Here is a 21,669-nt window from a genome sequence, read left to right on the forward strand (position 1 = left end):
AGTATAAAGTATGTACTTGATAATACAAAAACAATCATTAAAATCATACGTATGCTGCAGCAACCAAGTTTATTGCAGACTTGCACAAATGTGCTGGATAACTTTCAAAATTATTTTGTCCTGCAAAGTTTTCAGTATTTCAAACTGATGTTAATACATTCTCGTTCTGCTTCTATTTTATCGTCTAAAACGGTTATAATCGATTTCTACAGATAAACAATAATGAAAATATTCTAGATACTTCCAAACGCTTTACAGTGTACAATTTTCACGTTAGACGTAATAATACCTGGCTTAATCTATTGCAAATATACCTTCAACGAAATAAATACACCGTATAACATTGCGGAATCAATATTATATACGAGTCTTGAAGCTGTGCCGATTCAAGACTATTATAGCCGTAAAACAGAATAATATATATATATGTATAAAAGTGAACCTATTTCACTGATCGGTGTTGAAAATCAATTCCGAGTTAAGTACAATGCATATTTTTACAGCATGGATAGTTACTAAAGTTGCAACCTGCCCTCGAGATTAGGTTTAAATCGCGATACAGCCTTGAGTCGGCCATATCGCGTCTCGCAGACGACTACGCTTTGCACTAAGATATATTATTATATACTTCTTACTGTGGTTATTATGCTTGCTCAATCGACGACCACCGATCGCCAGTATTTTATCTTTAATTTTTTTAAATAATCTGCATCAAGTATTAAAGACCGAAATTTATATCGTTAATCTGTGAAATAAAATCGGCATTTAAATCCAAACCCGACAACCTCTGGTAGTTCGTGTCACACGAAATTCTCCAAAATGTTTATTACAAGTATATCGTAACGAGGAAGCGCCTAAAAATCTGACAAAAAAAAAAAAAAAAAAAAAAAAAAAAAAAAAAAAAAAAAAAAAAAAAAAAAAAAAAATTGGAAGATAAACATCGGTAATTTATAACGGCTGAAACAAATTGATTAATTATTCACAATCTACCTACAACTGCAGCTGCGCTATGTGTTATTCGATAAGGTCAAACGAAGCGCAGCATCGATTTTAGCGAGGATAGAAAATCGGTTAAGACCGATAGTCGATCCAATTCCCATTAGTGACGCAATGCGATAAAATATATATCTAAGCGGCCAAGTCAACTCACGTCTGTATATTTGAAAAGCGTCATAATTCTCAAATCCATCAAACGAACGTGAAAATAATCTATAACAATCTCGATAGTCCATACATAACGCGATTGGCGAGAAGGAGAAAAATTCATATCTACAATTCGAACTGACTTGAACGGTAAAAATATAGCGAGATAAACTTGTCTTCTTTGTCAAGTAGTCTCGGACGGGAAACTTGAGATCACGTTGTCGCAACTTTCGCAGCAGCCTTGATAAAACGTTCGCTGCAAATTATATCGGCGACAACTGACCTCGCGACAGTACGAGTTTGACAAATACACGCCCAACAATTAACGATCCTTAAAGATTGGGACACGCTGCGGATTCTGGGTAGCAGAATTATGTTGATATAATTCGAGGTCCAAGCAGCGTCTCGAGTATCCCTGTAGTTGAATTGTCCGAGACGTTAAAAATTGCTGTACGAACAGCTCCGTTGAGCGATGAAAATTTCATGAAGATCGTCGTGCAAAGGGTTTCAAAATTTCCCACGGTATAGAGATTTTATTGTATATATACTATAGATTGGAAATTGAAGGCCGCAATGTCCGTACCTATACTACAATCTTTTTACGACTCCAAAATGATTATGGGATTATTCTAGTAATTTTTCGTGAATATGGATTTATGCGAGGCAAGAATTGTAGGCAGGTAGATACTCAATATTATCGATTTACGACCTATTCTTCGAACGCTTCGATGATCTCAGGAGGGCACTTCGTTCCATCGCGCCATTATATATTAACTCGCATACATATGCAGAGAAAGCTGAGCAATGAGCAGGTGATAAAAACGTGAAGGTATATATATAATAATAAATAAAACTAACCCGGAAACTCAATGAATATAGACAAGTTATTTTGCAGAACACTAAAATATTAATGTCAACGTTTACGCGAAGTATAGTTTATTCGCAAGCCGCAAAAGTATCTTCGCAAACGTCAAGTATAATTTCAGTTGCAAAAGCCTCGGGGGCGACGATTTGAAGAGCATGGCAAGGCAAATTTTCGCGAGTAATCAAGCGGTGAAAAGAGTCCGCAAGATTAACGCGAGGTAGTTCCACCTCGATTCCTGTACCTACAGTGAATGCATCGTGAAAGTGATAAGCATTACAACGACTGGACATTGGAGACTTCGATAGAAGTGGTAAAGTAAGGTGTACCGGAATCGTTGTCCGCATCGACAAAGAGAAATTGTTCGATGATTCTAACAAAGTGGATCGTAAAACGAAATTATCCATCGTGTCTGCTTCTTTGAGCATGCAGAACACAAAAGAAGTGTCTAATAATTTTCATGGGAAAGTGGTTTCGACTTTTATAATGAAGAATTGCGCTGATGATTTAGTAGGTATAGTATCTGCACGGCTAATGTCAGTTTACAACGTGTGCGTCAGAGTGTTTTTCAAAAAATCTCCCAACTTTCACAAGGGGAATACGATATCGGTATAACCGGTTTTCAGTCAACGTTCAGAAGATAACCTCTTCTACGGCGATATGTATGGAAAGAAAGAGAAAAAAAGTTATAATACTTATAATATACCTATAAATAAGCTCGAATATATTCACAGAATCGTCAAGATTTCTATTTGGAATATCGAACACGTGTATCATGTATTCGTTTAAAAAAGAAAATAAAAGAAAAAAAAAACTACACTGTAACAAATACAATCCTTATTACTTCTAATTTTGAATAAATACTACAGTTTTGCGTTAAGAAATTATCGTCCTTTCCAAAAATTTTAACCCACTTGAATCATTCAAAAACTTGCGGTAACAAAATACGTCATTCGTTACAAGCAATTCGGGATCGTTTAGGCAGTAAAAAAATCAAAAGAACATTTAGATCGCGCTAATCACTGTCCATACAGGTTCGGCTCAACTTCTTTAACCCGCAGTTTAAATCGCATGCATCACACACACACGCAGACACATATCAAGTGTTGTTAATCGTTTTTTATTACGTCGATAAGATAAACGTTATCTTTTCGTTATCGCTTTACGGATATAAATTATCAAGATTCATGCTAAAAACAATTCTCTGGGTAAACCCTGAAATAGCGCTGAAGACCGATGTCCGTGTATTTTTGGGTTTATTCGCCTGCAAGCGTCGCGACGCGGCTTGCAAGGGCATGTGGAGTTCACACACGATCGAGCCGCGGGAAAAAAAGGAAGAAGGAAAAACTCGGCGTGGGATCGGTTGGCCTTTTCACGTGGTTTAGATAACCGATATTTATACTCTCGAAGAGCTATGATAATCGTAACACGTCGTTCTCGAGTGAAAAGCAAACACAATTAAATATTACATGCAGATTTATAGGCGAGAAAATGAAAAGATCAAAATCGGAATCTAATATCTGTAACGATTACGAAATTTCAAGACATTCTTTCAACGGAAAAAATATGCATGTTTTTTTATCTTTTAAATCAAATTTTTACACTCATTACGCGTGTTTAGCGCGATCGATAAGTTTTCATTTATTTCAGATTATTGATCTATGAAGAAAATTGTTTTTTTTTTTTCAAAAATTTTCCACTCTTTACCAAATTTCAGTATCAAGTACTTCGTCTACACTGAGTACATGATAGTCTCCATCACGTACCTCTTATATGATTTGGAAAGACGAGATTATGTAAGGGGTTGTATGTTGTAGCAAACGCACACGTGTCTTTTAAAAATAAAACAACCAATCGATCAACCGATCAAGCTAATGAATGACTGCGTGTCATGATATAAAAGCTCAGTGTGTAGACAGAGAAAGAGAGAGAATGAGAGAGAAAAAGTGTGTGAGCTCATATACAAACATCTATAGATCCCGCGAGTCGTGGATTATTCTTTAATCTAGACAGCTACCAGTTTAACGCCGAAATGCATGGCAGGCTAGAATTTTGCACAAAGCATCGCAACACTCGTTGTTCAAACTCGCGATATCGCGAATCCGATCAGTTTCATGGTACAGACACCTCACACATTTCAATCTTAATCGTGAATTTCAATATTTTTATCTATATACGTAATATGTACTATACAGTATACAGACAAAAACACTTTCGAACGTCCGCGATCAATCAAATAACTCTATACATATAGAAATAACGCTGGAAATCGTTCATATTTTTTTTTTTTTTTTTTTTCAACTGCAGTGTAAAAAAATCGCTCACCACCGGCAGATAAGCATCACGGTGCGGTGGATCAGTGCGGATGATAAATAGCGAATCATGCTTCATTAAACCGAGACAGCATACGCATACCCACACGAAGAAATTGCTGCAGTCCGTACGACGCATGAGTTGCGCGTATATAGTTGCGAGATGAGGGAGGAGGGATGCTCCGGGAAATCCGTTATGCGTCACCCCTGCATCGAGGGGTTGGTAAAAGTGCAGGGATGACGCACCCCGAGTCATCGTCGTAACGCAGCATCAATCTTTTCTGGAGCAGAGCCAGAAGCGAAGTACCAGCGAAGGATCGATTAACGCGAAGTTTAAGCCAGAATTCTGGCGCCAGGGATGCTGGCTGACTAACCGAGAGTTTTGTTGGTTCATAAGGAGGTAAACGATGGGTAATCGGATGTTTAACGTACCTTGTGGTTACGGGGCTGTTTCGACAAGTTGCTCCTGCCATTGATGAGGATATTGTCGTTGAGAAAACTGACGTTGCAGGGCGACGGTGGTCCACCAGTCATTTCCCATTCGGCTTCGTCGGTCGTCGATGCATCCAACGTGGCGTCCAAGACTATAATGCCTCCTTCGCCAGCCTGGAACCAAGAAAGTGAAATACGGCTGTTATTCATTAGGCTGACAAGCTGAGAGTGAAAACCAGAGAAATGATTGGTTATTCAAATACGTACATTCGTGTAAGTGTAAGGTTACTTTGATACGAGTAACCATAAACACGTCAAAAAGGTTAAAGACACGAGCGGCTACGTTGAGAGAGAGGTGATTAAGCATCTCGACTACCTTATGGTTGTTCTAATGGCTATAAGTGAAATTTTCCCTTACGAACTTCCAAACGCGATCTAGCGATGGCCATGCTGTATCGTTATAACGAATCGATAAATCGAAGTTAATTGAAACGTCGTGTGAGTGGTGATTATGATTAATGCAGAAGCAGACAGGCGCCAAGGGAGATAGAGAACATCAATCGCGGACGGAACTTAACGTGATTGCGATCTGTGTAGCGCGTTTACACGTCTCTCTGTAAGCGGCGTCAATCTCGTTGCTTTTGAAACAGGAAACCGAAAGTGGGGTAAAGATATAAATAAACATATATCGTTTGAACGACGACACGTGAAAGTTCCGTATTACTGATATTGATGATATGTTTCAAGAAGAAACACTATCACACGGGTCAAGTTCAAGTCTTGGTATAAATTCACTGACATACCAAAGAGAATTTCCTTCATAGTTGAAAATTTCTTGTACAGTAAAATTGTTTTTGCTCGGAAAGAAAATAGGAATTGAATTTTATACGAATTATATGACAATGACTGTCGATGCAGCTAAAGTGAGAAATTGAATGCTTTGTCACATAACTCGTATAGAATCAAAGTCTCATTTTGTTTTGGCCAGAAATAAAAAAAAAATCTAGCCGGAAAATTAAGGCATTCACGCATACATTACTTTACATATTGTAATCTATACTTCGTTGAAATATTGCATTCTTTCGAAGCGACTCAAACTCAGTTGTAAATCGCCATATGAACATGCAGAAGGGTATTCCTAAATACCGCAGGTATCGAAAGGAAAGGTAAATCTGTAATTCACCGAGAGAAAGTTTTATTATCGGTACTTCGGCGTGTTACTGGAACACAATGGGCGTGATTGGCGAAGAACGATGCAGAAGCAAAGAGTGTTCTCCACACACCAGTCGCGCACGGTGCAGTTGAGGCGATGGTTCGTCGTACCCATAATACTTACTGTATCCATCCATCCAGTACAGTCGGTGAACGTGAGTAGAGCACCGCACAAATGATACAGGCACCGGGAAGCTTGTTATTACGGTTTCTTTTCAATTCCATCGTCAATGGGACATCCTGTCGTCTGGCCAAGTCACGCGAAAGGACGGACGGATGCCTACACGGTATGAAAGGGTGAACTGAGATGCCTGATGCATCTGGGCTGATGTCAGTAGCCGCATCGAAGAGCCTCGCACTCTCGATATTGTCATTAAAACAGTCTCAGCTGGTTCAACTCGAGAGTTAATTATCGTGCGTGTGATGGAAAAAGCGTGACAAACCGTATACACGTCCTCGTTATCGTCGATATTGAGATACGACTGAATAATTGTGATATCGAAGCTTTTTCGTGAGGCTCGGGTGGTTGGTTAGTACACGTTACTGCACACAAGCTCTGCCTCAAAAGAATTACTGATAAGATCTCCCTGCCGCGTTAATACTCTAACGTATGTTTACATGGTAATAGAGAAAATCTGATTAAACGTGGCCGCGAAACTTGGTGAAGTTTGAAGCACTCACTCGTGTAGGCATAAGACTATAACTGATATTGACAGGGCAGATCACATCTCTGCGCGGCTAATCACGTTGCAAAACGTGTATGTATGTATGTATGTATGTATGTTCCGACAAACATACCTGCAAATGTCGAAAGAGTGCTGCACGAAATTCTGGACAATGATCAAAGTTTGACTGCTATGCGATTTTGGCATTACGATATGAAATTTATCACGATGATCCTCGTTTGAATCAGTAGATACTAAAACTATCCTTCTTATTTACGAACAACGTTTTACATACTATAAAAAAAAAAAATAAAGCGCAGTTCGCTTCGCAAGGAGAATCGAATTGGAACATCGGGTATTAAACTGGTCGTATTTACAAACGTATGTTCAACGTAACATTATATGTAGTATAATGGTAGGAACAAGTTTTTGTCGGATGCCAGGTCGTCTAATGAATTGAAAGAACCGTTTGTTTAATGACATGACTCGTACGATTTCTCGCAGGTGATACATTCCCTACCTGCCAGTTATAGCTTCTTTAGTTTTCGTTTTGTTTTAGGTTCTATGTTGTTTTCTTTTTCAATTTTGTTGCTCGTTTGTTGGTCGCTATTCCAGTGAATATCTGTACAAGTAAAAGAGAGAGAGAAAAAAAGTTTTCGTGCTTACAGATTCGAATTGCGACTAAAATATCCATATATAAATCAGAATACATGGCGCCGTGGGAACTGATCCACAACGACGACATCCATATGGTATTAGATAAAATCTCCAGTAGCCGTTCTCTGATTCTAATACAAATGAACGTTTTATGATAGATGTAAACATGATCGTATATTTACAAGTGTTGTTTGAATTTATTTTCAGACCCTCACCTCGGTCACTCGGTCTAGAGATTTAGTAATCTTGTCACAATTAACGTTCGACAATAATCGTAAAAGAGATTCGGTCAAGTGTTATCTATAGCCCAGCCGTCATTCAACGATGGTCGATTAGATCGTTGGTAATTAATACTGATTTCATTAATACTCCCGAGAATACTCCGATGAAAACGAATTATTATTGTGAGCGGGCCACAGCTGTTGCAGCAATTTCTGCCGTACATATTATTTTTTCGCATGCAAAACTTAATTGCCGATCATCGTCTTTCTCATCAAAGAAATACCTGCTATACCGCAGAAAGAAAACTTCACTCATCGCCATGCAAAGGCGTGAGGTACGTAAGCGTGCAGTCTGATGATGAAACGGTCAGTCAGTCAGTGACTGGAACAGGAAATACAGTTGCGGCAAAACCATTATATACCAGACAACCACTACTACTTTATATCCATCACCTATTTTCATTTTTCAAACAAAAGTAGAGCATTCTATGCCCATGCAGTGCTAAGGTGACTCGTGTCGTGTCACTGTCGCCCGACATTCAACGTCGCGTTCTTTGTCCTACTCAACTAATTACCAGTCCTTCAAATTCACAAGTTCGGTTATACATGACTTTCGTCGACCTATTATGCCACGTATAGTCGTTTCGGCTGCTATTTCTCGGCGAAAAGCTTTATATATATATACATATATCAGAAAAGTATCTTTATTTCTTAATTCTATGTCTAAGTTACCTAGGTGTTTCAAAATTTTCTTAAAAATTATCGTTTTCGCACAACCGAATTCGTGGTAAATAGATGCGAATTTATGCTAAATCGTTCCGATGGTTTGGAATTGTGGAATTTCCGGTCCATTTCCGACTGAAAACAGGCCTATTAAAGGCGATCAGGTGAATCGCCGAGGAGGCGGAATTTCGAGATGCCGGTAAAGTAATTCTCTCTCTGTCGATGAGCATGCTGCTGGAAGAGCATCGTGGTTACATTGTTGAGAAGGAGGAGGCGATGGACCGTGGTGCCATCAACAAATTCTAAAACCCGACAGCAGCAGGGCAGGCAAGCATGAAGTGATACCTATATACCAATGACCACCTCGTTTTTCGTGAATTCAGGTTAAACTTTAACCAGGTTCTAGAGCGTTAGGACTGCCTTGCGACCGCCGAATTAGGTCTCGGAAACATTGTGCGCTTACTTCTTTATTACAGAGGCTTCAGCCCTGCTAGTCCGGCAGCATCACGTTCTTTCAAATTTGATTAATTCGGTAGGTTTCAGTCCAGTTGTCACGCAGTCAGGAGCCGATAACGTGAAGGAAGAATGAGGATAGCTAAGATGATTGCAAAAATTTCAGAAGCATATTGGAGATTTATGAACGTCGACAACTTTGTACATCCAACTTCAGTGGACGCGGAGTAATTGTGAATGTGAAAGAAACAGTTCTTAATTATCTTAATTACGCGTTATCTAAAAACGATTCTTATTCAAGTCATTTGACGATTATTTTATTACTAAATTCACTTAACGTTCCCTTTTATCGCTCGTGTGTATCTCCGGATGCCAGAAGAAATGAGGTGAATTATTGAAATTAAAAACGAAAAAACAAAATTCCGGAATTTGAATGTGCGTTAATTGAACTTGAATAACGATTGCTATCCGTGATCTTCGAACGTTCACTTACTGCAATCACGAGTTTCGAATTCGGTAAGATTCCCACGATATTGAAAACTTTTAAAAACTGAATGCTAATAATCCTTCGGCTAACAACTATCGTCATACATATAAATTAAATTCTTTTGCATAAAATTTGAACTACATGACACATCGAATGATGGCATGAAAACGTCGATAAGATTGCAAAAAATATCGAAACGAACGAGTCCTTGCACAGACAAATGAGCAAGCAAGCAAGCAAGCAAGCAAGCAAGCAAGCAAGCGGGATACCGACAGACGAGGGTTCAAGGCCTGGAAGTCGGTGATACGACGACCAACGCGATGGACATTTGAATGGAAAAATGGTATGGGAGTTTCTCATGGCGCCGGTGGTGTGGTACGTAGCCACACGGAGGGCAGGCAGGCCAAGTTCATTGTCGTCATTCTCGAACGCGAGGTTGCCTGCCATGGCAGAGCCGACGACGACCATGGATACAATATCGCCCAGGATAGGAGGACGACGGCTTTCTTTTCAATCCATTCCAGCAGCGGGGCTCGACTTGGATGAAAAAAAGTAAAAAGAAAATAGAAAAAAAGTGGAAAGGACCGGCGCTGTCGAGATATTCGTGGTGCCGGCGATGAGAGAGTGAAGAAGGAAGAAAAAATACACCATTTTTAACTCCAATAAATTATTCTCACTTCGAGACCTCGCGTGTTCACGGATTTGGAAAGGATTTAGAAATGGACGGGTCCTAGACCCCTTAGTATTGGGATAAATATCTTTGTACAATCGATATTGAAAACAGAAGACTTCTTGGATGTTTTTAAGTAAAAGTTAAGAAGTCGTGTAGTGGCCACGAAAGCGCGAAGAATCTATCAAATCAGGCTATATAAGGTGTACATAATTCAATATCACGCAGAGAAATTTAGTTAAGCTAGAACTATTAGATACACACGCCAATTCACGTTTAATACAATGTAGGATTAAAAATTTTTGCAAGTCACGAAACGCCGAGAATGACACGGACTTTTTGCATTCAGCTGACTGTCATTCGGCCAGGTCAGCGTTTTCGAATTTGTGAGTCAGGGTCTTTGGGTTTTGCAGGTCATCACATAGACGCCGGATCGGATTTCAAATTCTCTTCACATTAATGCTCAACCGTTAAATGTGTGTTGCACTACAAATACTTGGTAAGTAATTTTCCTTCTTTTTTTTTCAGCATTACGATGATTTTTTTCTCACATTTTTACGAGTTCGTTACACCGTATCATCATCTCTCCGTGTTGAGCCATCATAAATAAAAATCGCAGTTATCATACGTACCTACACGACAAGTTTTTCACCTGTTTCAAATTAAAAATGACATGAATATAGATATAGGTACAAAATTCGAACGAAGTCGACGAGATGATCGCACTCGTTATAAGCATTAGACAAGCAAGCTTAAAACACGCGGGTGCTAACGAAGTTTCTTCATCACGATAAATATAATGAATACAAACCGACGACCTAGGAGCTGACAATCGTCATCACGATCTTCATTGGAATGGACCGACCAGAAGTGGTGTTGCAAAAATCGTTCATCCAAGTTTCTTCGAACCGAGTATCACGATTTACGAGTGACGTATTCCTGCTCGAAAGTATACGTATTGCAACAATTGTCGAGTCCGAAAATACCCCTCAATTTCATATGTAAATATGTGAACAGTTTTCTTTTTTTATCTTGTCATTATGTACATACACGGTGATATTTGTACGCGGATTATAATAAACGTGAGTAAATGTCAAAGAGAACAACGCTTCGGGACAATGTTCTGCAATGTCGTATTTAATTGTGATTGTGATAATTTGTTGGTTTTTCCCCTTTTTTTTTCTTTTCATTTGATAAAGCCGACCGAGAAAAGAAACGATTTTATGCTTTACCGCAATAAAAAAAATTTTCTTTTTAAATGTCCGCCAAACGACTCCCTCCGTCTTTATTCCAAGACGATGATACGGTTACTTCAGCTATAAAAACAATATTTTTCACTTGCGTCGAGTATCATGATTATTATTTTCGATTTCAGAACTGGGAAAAGATTAATTCCAACGAATGAATCCATTAATCAGAAATACGGTTTTTATTTTATGTCCGATGAAAAACATTTGTACTGGTATTTACAGTTCGTTCATTCGTTCGTTTATCGGATATTTGGCATCAAATACATGATTGTAACGATATAATTTCAGTTTAGTGATTACCGCGTGGCGTTCAGAGGCAACGCAATATGCTCGGACAGTGAATCGGTGTAGCTAACAGATTTTACCGCAAAGTAACGAAGGCGTTTATTTCGAGAAAGGAATTTAAAATAACACGAACGGAAACCGCGTGTATCCCGTCAACTTAACAACGATGACGTTATTTTGTTATAGAAGAAAAAAAATTTTTTTAAATGATGCAGGAAAACGAGAAATTAGAAGTTTGAAATGGCTAATATATATGTATACATATTTATGTGTATCAAACTTGTAAATTCTCGTTTTCTTGCATTATTTTTTTTTACAATTGTTTCTCCTACAACAAAATAACGTCACCGTTGTTAAGTTGACGGGATACACGCGGTTTCCTTGCGTGTTACTTTAAATTCCTTCCTCGAGAGATAAACGCCTTCGTTACTTTGCGCTAAAATCATTTAGCTCCACCTGTTTTATAAATATTCATACATATATACTCGCGATTATTCACATACGTGCACTTGAGTTGTAATGTCCATTGAAAAATATGCTTCATCCTCGTGATATTAAATGTTCCAGGCTTCCAGCTCCTCGACTATTATTATTTGTCACCCTCTAATATGAATATCTTATTAGCATGTCGTCTGTAATGCTTCGCATGCGGTGGTTGAATTGCTTGTAACAACGTATAAATCATCAGAAAAGTAAGTATTACACTGAAGTATACACGTGTATTTATACAAACAAACTCTTTCAAGTTTTTCACGTCTTTTATACTCACCTGACTACCTACACGTGGTGCCTCCTCTACGCGAGGATCATCATTACGTTTTCTTTCTCATGCAGCGGGATTCAATTCGTCACTGTTCGGGTGCATAGCCTCAACGAAAGAACAGCAAAAATGAGAGAAGAAGAAAAAGAAGAAGAATAGAATATGAGAGAAAAGGAGAGGAGATATGTGTATACATGTACAGCGTGAAAGAAATTATCTCTCCTCTCTAACCAGTAAGTAACTTCTCGTTTCTCAAAGCCAGAGCTTTTTAGCCAGAAAGAGAAACCATTTCCATTAATAATGATCCCGCATTCATCTAACTACCTATAAAATCTGAACGGGGGAGCATATTACCGCGAATAAGTCTAACTCGATGGTTAACTATTTACTCTACTGCAGAAATCCGGTGAGTAACGATTAATCATCCCCAGCATCGCATGAACAATCTAATATTTACGGGTGATTTTGAAATCGTGTTAATCGGCCATACCGCTAATCGTAAGGATAAGGAAATTACACGGGTAGTGTATAAGATTTGTTGATTCGTTCTCCAATAAATATACTATACACATAGCTACTCTGTATATCTAGCGTAGAATTCGACGACGTTCCATTTACGTTCGTACTTTATATATATGTATATACCTATCGATCGATAAGATTGGAGAATTTAATACGACAAGCGAGTCACGTAATAACGCCTGGTGTTCTCCCGACAGAAAATAAAACTAAATGAATGTAACTTTCTAGCTCTCCGGCTAGTGAGAGTCGAAAAATTATTACGGTATTGACTAGGAGCAGATGCAACGTGATATTTTGAAAGGTCTTTTGGTCAATTACGTAATTCCCGAGTACTAACGATTATAAATCAGGACTAAATTATCATCGATGCATAATAATACGATAACATTTTCTAGTAGGTATTGATTTGAAAGAATCCGACCTGTTCTCGGTTCGAAAAAACTTACATATCAGTGCCAGAGCTGTGTTGGGAAAACGAGCCACGGTCATGTTTGGAAGACGTTTCGTCACCCTCAGCATGATGAAAAAAATCCCAAAATTGAGAGACGATCACATTTCGGAGCGGACGGACAGTTCTTTCGCTCTTTAAATAAAACTGTCATTAAAGAATTCGATCAAAAAGTTCCGTTCAACGTTTTACACGCTCCTCTTTTTTTCCGGTGCGAAATAACCAAGAAGCTGGATCAGCGCAGAGTTGATTGGCAGGTAATTGATAAGCGATGCAAATTCAAGTTCAAGGAATTTCATCAAACTGTCGTCACGTTTTCAGGTATGCCTGAACTCGTTGATATGTAACGTGTAGATGATCAGGCGTGTTCAATTTCGCGGTTGATGGCCTGCCGGCTACTGTATCACTTTATGATCCTATTCCGTAATCCTTTGCCTCCAAATCGCCGTTAGAGAACAAGCTACGCGGCATCACGTTCGAATACACGTTCACATATCTATAATATATATATATATATATACACACACATATATCACACAGCACAGAGAAATATTCCGTAAAGAAAAAATGTCGATCATTTTCGACTCAAGTTCCAATATACGCGATAAGAATATTACCCTATAATTTTTCGGCCGGAAAGAACACGTAAAGTGTATGGTATGGTATGTATATATGTATACATATATTAAAAATACTTTTTACTTTTACACCGACTACCGACATTCATCGCCGATGATGAGTCACGGCTGAGCTGCATGAGTACTACTTTAAAAATCCATACACTACCCACCTAATCGGTTAATCATACGACAAAAAAGTGTCTCCCCATCGAGTTGTCATATTATAAGTACACATAATATATGAATGAAATGAAATGCATTATATGATTAGGAGGTAAACGCGATCATTAATCAATAATATACGACCTGCAGGTAAAACCCGAGTACGAGGATAGGTATGTGTAAGTTTGTATGTGTGAAAACGATGCGAAGATTGATCGAGAGTGGTGCAGGTTTAACGTCATAACTCTACGTGAACCAGTCAGTCGTATTGATTTTCAACTCTGTGTACGTGTATTTAGTCATTTTCTGAGCAGAAGCACGACGTGTCGCTATTTGCCAGCAGCCACGCCTGCACGATGGGGGCCTCGCCTATAATCTTTGCTGAATATACACGTTGACACGAAATTCTCACCATTACGAATAGGCAGGTAAGATGGACAGCGTTCAAGATTTCATGGACGTAATATACATATATGTATATACATGTAGGAAGGAAGAAATTCCTTTAACTGCAAAGCGGTAATTTATGCAAATACGTCAATATATGTATATACATAGCCGAGCAAATCTATGCGAGAACGTTATTCCGTCGCTGTAAATGATGACATACTATAATTTTCATGGTTTTGTTGTTTGTTTGTTTTTTTCTACATTTCTTTTTGCTTGTTTTTTTTTTTTTTTTTTTTTTTTCAAATTATGTTATTAAAAAATTTTGAAGCACGAAGCGTGTTAAGAAATTTGTAATTACCATTCTTATACTATAATATCGTGCAACGGCGATAATGAAGAGAAAAAAAATGTAAAAATGAAATCATTGTTGATGATGAAATGATACTTGTATGGGAATAAACAGAGAGTAAGTGATTTTAAAAAGTGCAGTGAGTACGGCATTCACGCGACATTCATTGACGTAATTCAAGCCGCGTACATACGTGAGGTCAGCGTCGAGACGTCGCTTTATCCATGAATCCAGCGTATTTGTGGAAACCTTGCGGTGAGAGAAGAAAATACGCGAGGGTCGAATATCGATACGAGGAAGCTGTGAATTCGTCTGAAGTCGGTTGACCGGTACGTCTCGCGTAGAGTATAACTGCCAGCCTGGTTTCAGGTCCAGTTATAAGCCTATCCTAGGCCACATTCCGACTACGGCACGCTGGACAAACACCATTTAACGACACTGCAGCAACACCACCAGCAGCTAAACGACGTTCGACCGAGGGAAATGCCTACTTTTTAAGTAGGTAACGTTGCCTGCTTGTATTGCTGCGCGGATCGTTGCGAAAGTAAGAACACATAAGTTGTTCTAAACGTTCGTCTATTGCGGCTTGTCGCCGACAGTTAGAAACACAAAATCGGATAGACTAATCGATAAAACTAGCATAGCGTTAATTTCATCTCAATTAATTGACTGAGTTGTCGGATTGAAAAAAGAAATAGGAAAAAACGGAACGAAGGCTATAAAAATAGATTTCTCGAGGGGAGAAAGTAGGATCGAAAATGAATTTCTTTATGCACGATTTATGTATATTCATTCCGTATTCGACGGTAGAAAAATAATTATATGTTTTAGTATTTAACGACCAAAAATTTTTTTTCCACAGCTCTGCAGCAGATATCCCAAGTGTTAAACTCAAATATTCACGTACAGTGACGATTTTGGTGCGAAAACAAGATTTTTTTTATTAACTACTACTACTACTATAATTACATTTAGCTATGGTGGATACACTTTTTTTTTGCGAGTTTGAATTTTGACTTTGTCAATTTAGGGAGGATAAATTCAAAATTATCGACCCGGAAGAACAGAAACTTCATCGTGAGAAATGATCGTGATAACCGTAAAAGAAACAAAACTTGTGATCTGTTTAACAAAACAACTATATTCTTTAGTACTTAAATTAAAATTGCATCAATTGACAGAGGTTCGATTTTTTTTTTCTTTCGTGACGCACACCTCTTACGTTATTGTTCGGTATGAGCAACGAACCAGGTTCTACTATTGTCTCGTGATAGTTTGGGAATGTTATAACCGGATAAGAAAAATATATACTGGTATAATTAAACCGGTAAATAATTTACGGCTAGACATTGAAATGCGACAAGCATTATAATCGTTGATCGAAAAGTGTAACAAGACGAACATCGTTGAAGAAAAAAAATGATAATAACAATAAAAAAATAAATAAATAATTACGCATTCGTAACTTTGATACGTAGTATCAGAATTATCTATTTTTTTAGTTCCTGCAGCTGCGTGTATGTCACGCGTTATACGGAAGTCCTAAACAGATGTGAGCGAGAAGACAGATCTTCGAAGGAAATAATTGTACTTTGATGATGGTATAACGATTGTAAACTCGTCGCCGTAAAACACGCGAGAGGAGGAAAAACGAAGAGGGAAAAATCTGTCCTCGCGTAACTCAAAGTGCTCCGGACGGTATTCAGACGCAGCGTTAAATGTCCGCTTATCTTTGTTCATCAGAAGTAAATCACCAGAGAGGATGCGGCGTTATCAGTGGGTTAAGTTAAACAGGACGTTGCGGTGGGATGTCCCACTTAGCAACAAGCAACAGCAGCCGGGACTTCCTCGGCCAATCTCTGTTACACTACTCCCAAGCGAATTAAACTGACTACCAATTTCATTTGTTGTTTATTATACCAAAAATGAGGGGAAAATATGCCAGTAAATAATTTAATCGTCATTTGTAGCTTACAAAATTTCTTTTGGCGTTCTTTATTCATCGTGTTACGCGAAACTCTAAAATATTACAAAAAATTTATCGATATAACGTTGCGTGTGGGTAGAAATATTTCACAGCGGATAGGCAGACATATATTTATAATATGTTGTTGTTTGCGGGGCTTAAATGGACTTTACAACTATAATAACGGTCACATACCTCGGTATGTATAGATATATTCATAAAGATTTGCACCGTGGTCGTTACATCATTAACCATGGAATTTTGCGTTGTTGTTTTTAATTCGAGATGTTGGCCGATGAAATACGTGTGCATAAAATTTATTTTCAAAACAAATATAATTTACATGATAATGCTTAGTGTTCGTCGACGACGTAAAGTTTGCGCATCGCCTTTATTATTTTTCAATATTATATACATGGATACGCGTATATGTGTGTAATAAAATGTATGTGGCGGAACACACGGGGTTTTAATAATGTGTAATTTCATCCACATGTAGTTATATATTTTCACTTTTCATCAATAATGTACTTATTTTTGGTGCAGATGTAGTTGTGGATACATTATATATGTATATATAATACCATGTGAAAGAAAGTTGCGAACCCCGCCTTCCGGTCGCTCATTTCAGTTTCATCGGCATATTTGTGCGCTTCTGCCCTTAGATTATTATATGAAACGAAATTGATGATATGAAATTAAATTTTGAGAACAATAACGATAATGTAACTGTTGGCAAATTTTTCTATACGTATGCAATTTCGAATTTGCAGCATATTTATAACAGTGATTTATAAGAAGGAGAAAATAATCATTAACGACCTTATTAATTTAGGAGAAGAGAATATTATTATTATGAATTCTTTCAAATGGCTAGAGGTAAGCGCGTCACGCTTTACGACGGATTACTTCGTTACGTGCAAAATGTAGAATCATTAGGAGGCTATAAATTAAACTCTATCTAACAGATAAACGATTGAACGGAGATTGAGCTGATTGTGAGTCGTATCAACTATTCAAAGATTGGATAAAATTTAGTGCAGCCGCTAGACTCGGTAGAGTATTGCACCAAGTACATTTGAAAAAAAAAAAAGAATTATTTTTACCCCAAAGATAAATCTACGGGGCCATGTGGCGAAAATGTTATTACATATTTCTCCCCTTTCACTATATATACTTCTTTGAATGTATATTATCATTTTGCTCGGTGCTTTCTAAGAATTGCAAAGTAGATTTTTTGCTCATAGTTTTCACTTTAATGTACTTGGTGCAAGTTTTTTACACCATCCTAGGTACTTTTTACTGACATACTTGTACAATTGAATACTTGAGCTACGGAAAATTTAATCTGTATGTTGGCAGTGTTTTTCTTATCAACATCAACCGCAAACAAAGCGGTTCATTTATTGTTTTCCTCGTTATAATTAGCTTGGTTTGAACTCTGTATTACATTATCCATCTAAAGACAAAGAATGTTAGAATATAATACTGATTCCAGTATAATATCACAAAATTATTACCATTATTATAATGCAACAAAAGACTACGACGACGAAAATGCGTCGAATCCGTGAAAAATTAAAAGCTCACTCATTTCTGTAAAATTAAAAAAACAACGAAACAATTCGAGAGTAAGCGAAGTATGTCGGTGTAGTCGAGAGTTCTCTCACTCCCTCGAGGTGTGATTGATAAGAGGCAAGCGACGTTTCTATTTATAACGTGTGTACCTAGGTACTAACAGTACATACGTTCACGCGAATTACATGGTTGTGACGTTGAATTTACCGGATCGCAATCACTGAGACATTTATTAGGGTACCAACTCTCTCATTCTTCTCCCTGACATCGTGCTTCTTAATGCTCTATTTTCTGTTGACATTATGCTAAGCTTCGAAGAGAGAGAATAAGAAGCTAACGAACTTGGCATTGTCTGTAGTGGTTGTTATTTTCTCCCTTCAAGTTTATTTTACATATATACTCTCTTGTTTGTGTCGGGTCTCCGATCCTCCTCATGCATGCCCTGTGATTCATTGATTAAGGGGGTGCCCTGGTCGATTTCGACGTTCACGTACATATCTCAGGATATCAAAGTCCACGTGTTTTAATCGCAAAAAGGGCTCAACAGTCCCATTCTACACACAATTCTGAACAAAAAGACTGTAATAAATTTTCATTTTATGCAACAATAAAGAAATGGCACGAAAAGTACAAAATCGTAATAGTGAATTCGTAGTTTTCGTGCCATTTCTTTATTTCTACATCAAATATAAATGCATCGGAGTCTTTTTACTCAGAATTGTGTATAGAATGGGGCCGTTAATCCCTTTTCCAGGGCATCCCCTTAAAAACGTGCGGACGTCAACTACTCGCTCCAGTTATTAGTCCGCCATTTATAAAACTGTTCTCCTGAAGTGAGCTCCTAAATTTGTGGCAAAATTACAACACCTGCGCGGCATGCGAAAGTGAAAAAAACAAAGTCACTACATGTTGAATTTTGTGTCTACTTGAAGAGAAAATAAGAGTCGCTTTTCTAGTTCTCGATTCGTCAACCAAACCACCGACGCTTTTGTTGTCGTCGAGAGACGACTGATGGATTCTCCCTTTGACCGTCTATCTTTTGGGTGTTTGTAAAAACTACTCACCAAAACACGACGCGAAATCTGCGTTCAGTCGTGTAGCAGGTAACGTGCGTGCTTTTAGCGGTAAATTCGGTCGCCTTTCTTTTGTCCGACGATTATACCTTCTACACGACGTCGCGTCGTCTCTTCTCGCTACAAAGAACTTTGCGGAATCTCCGCAGGATATTTATCATCCTGGGTATACCACGTCGTATATATTTTATTTTGGTATGGTATACCAACGTGCTCGTTTTTCATTCCCTCGCTCACCAGCATCCGGCTGCTGCTGTTGCTACTGCTGCTGCTTCTGATGCTATTGCAGCAGGAATGGAAACTTAATGGCAGGATTCAAGGATGAGGTGTATTAATAAAAAGAATATTTCAAGCTTTTAAATCAGTCAGGCTGTAAATATTTCTGTCTACGAATATAAAACCAAGGTTGAAACAAAATCGTTGGGGCATTACCTGGGTCTGAAACTTGACCTCTTCGATTTGACTTGCGATTTTTAATACGATTATTTTAACTCTCAAAAGCACTGACTTCTTCTTATAAAAATTTTACAAATCCATTTCAATATCTGCAATTTTTGAAAACGATCATATCGACCATTGATGCATACAGTTAAAAAATTTAAAATAATGCTGCAAAATCATATGCGAGATATAAAATTTTTTCACTATTAAGCCAGAGTGGGTCGGCTTTCCAGTCTTATATCGCGATCCAAATTGGAAATGGGCAAGTTTCAGACTCGGACCGATTTGACGTGGAATGCCTCATATCCACTTGTAACCATAGCAACGATTCACTTACTTATACTCGTTTCTAAAAATGCGGATATGCCGAAATACCAAAGGACACCAACTACTTCCTTAATCATTTTCTATACATTGTAAAAAAAAAAGAAACAAAAAAAAAAAACAGGCTCATCTTTACAGCATTGGTGAATATTCGCAGCATATCCGGTTAGAATGTAATTAACGTCATTGAAAGAGCCGTTGTATTGCAACTTGACTAATGACTATTGAATGAATGTTCAGAGAGGTTTAAATAATGTTTCTTACAGTTACACAAAACTGACGATTTTCTCTCAAGCTTTTTCGAGGTTCGAATTATGTTCGTACATAATTACTATGACGCACCGCCGATATAGTTTTACAGTATATGCGACGACACTGATCTTAAAACCCTTGAGAGCGACGAAGCCCTTCGAAGGGTGACGTCAGGGAGCAAAACCGGTGCACATGTAGCTTGATACCGTGGACGAAAGAAGAAGGGAAGGGATAAAAGAGTTCACAATAGCCGAGGTGACGACCATACACCACATTTTCGTGCTAGCGCCGAACGAATGAGAATTTCTGGGTTACATTATGCACGCACAACAAATAATATCACTATTTTCTTATTTTTACAATGACTTTGGAGAAACGAAGAGTAAAATATGAGTATGTTTTGTCTTATTACGGTTTACTGAATTTGCATGATTCGTTACGATAACGTTATTCACTTCAACACGATTCTCGAATCGCAAAATTTTTTAATGAGTGTTCTCATTACTCCTTATATGTAATAACAGCAGCATGCATATGAGGATACAAATGCCGAGTTTGTGTAATTGGGCAAAGTGACAAAATTGTGAACAATTAATGATAATGCATGTAGGGGCGAATGAAAAAGATGGCCTGCCGGAATACCGAGGTTTTCACACGCGCGAATTACCTGGATCTTCTCACACGGGTCGAATGACTGTTTATTTCACATCTCTATGCATATATGTATATAACAATGCCAAGCAGCGAGCGCTATCTGAATTCTACAGCGACTGTCGAAAGAATTAATCGCATCGTTTTCATCGTCTATTTTTAATTTCATTCATAGTGAAATAAACTGAAAAAATCGTTAAAACGTGATACCTTGGATTAGAATAATGAAGCACGTATACCTAGATGGAAAAAATCTAACGTGATTAATTCTAACAACAAACGTGAGAATCATACGAGAGACTTTGCGAGTAAAACGATTCAGTGAGTCGATTGATAAAATCGAAAACTGGCGGCGGCGGCGCTGCAGGTATGCCTGGAGTGAAGAAACGGCACGCATGTTTTGAATGCTGAAAAAGAATTAGCCTTCTTCGAAATTCAAGCCACGATAGTTACTTCCCTCAGGCATCGACGGTTTTAACGAGGCTCAATCTCTATCGAAGAAAGTGAAAGACTCTAGCGCTAGTGGCCACTGTCTCCGAATAAAGGTCCTCCTCGAGGTATCGCGAACAATCTCTTCTCATGTTCCGTTGCAGAAACGACGATCTACCTTGGTGGAATTGGAAAAAAACAATCGCAGTACACCATTCACAAGTCTCTTTCACTCCTTTGTCAGTTTGAAAGATCAGTGAATCTGTGACTAGATCGTTACACGAAGGCTACTTGGTATACAGATCAGTGTTCAGATTAGTTTGAATAAATAA

General features: G+C 38.1%; 1 protein-coding gene across 1 annotated transcript in view; it reads right to left on the reverse strand.

Moving 5' to 3' along the window:
• Positions 1-21,669, reverse strand: part of LOC124407811 — a 31,109-nt gene that overhangs the window by 6,295 nt on the left and 3,145 nt on the right. The window contains exon 2 of the mRNA XM_046884352.1: positions 4,750-4,923. Coding sequence (XP_046740308.1) covers positions 4,750-4,923 — 174 coding nt within the window. The remainder of the gene's footprint in view (positions 1-4,749; positions 4,924-21,669) is intronic.

This window comes from Diprion similis, chromosome 6 (genome assembly GCF_021155765.1).
Source record: "Diprion similis isolate iyDipSimi1 chromosome 6, iyDipSimi1.1, whole genome shotgun sequence".
NCBI lineage: Eukaryota > Metazoa > Arthropoda > Insecta > Hymenoptera > Diprionidae > Diprion > Diprion similis.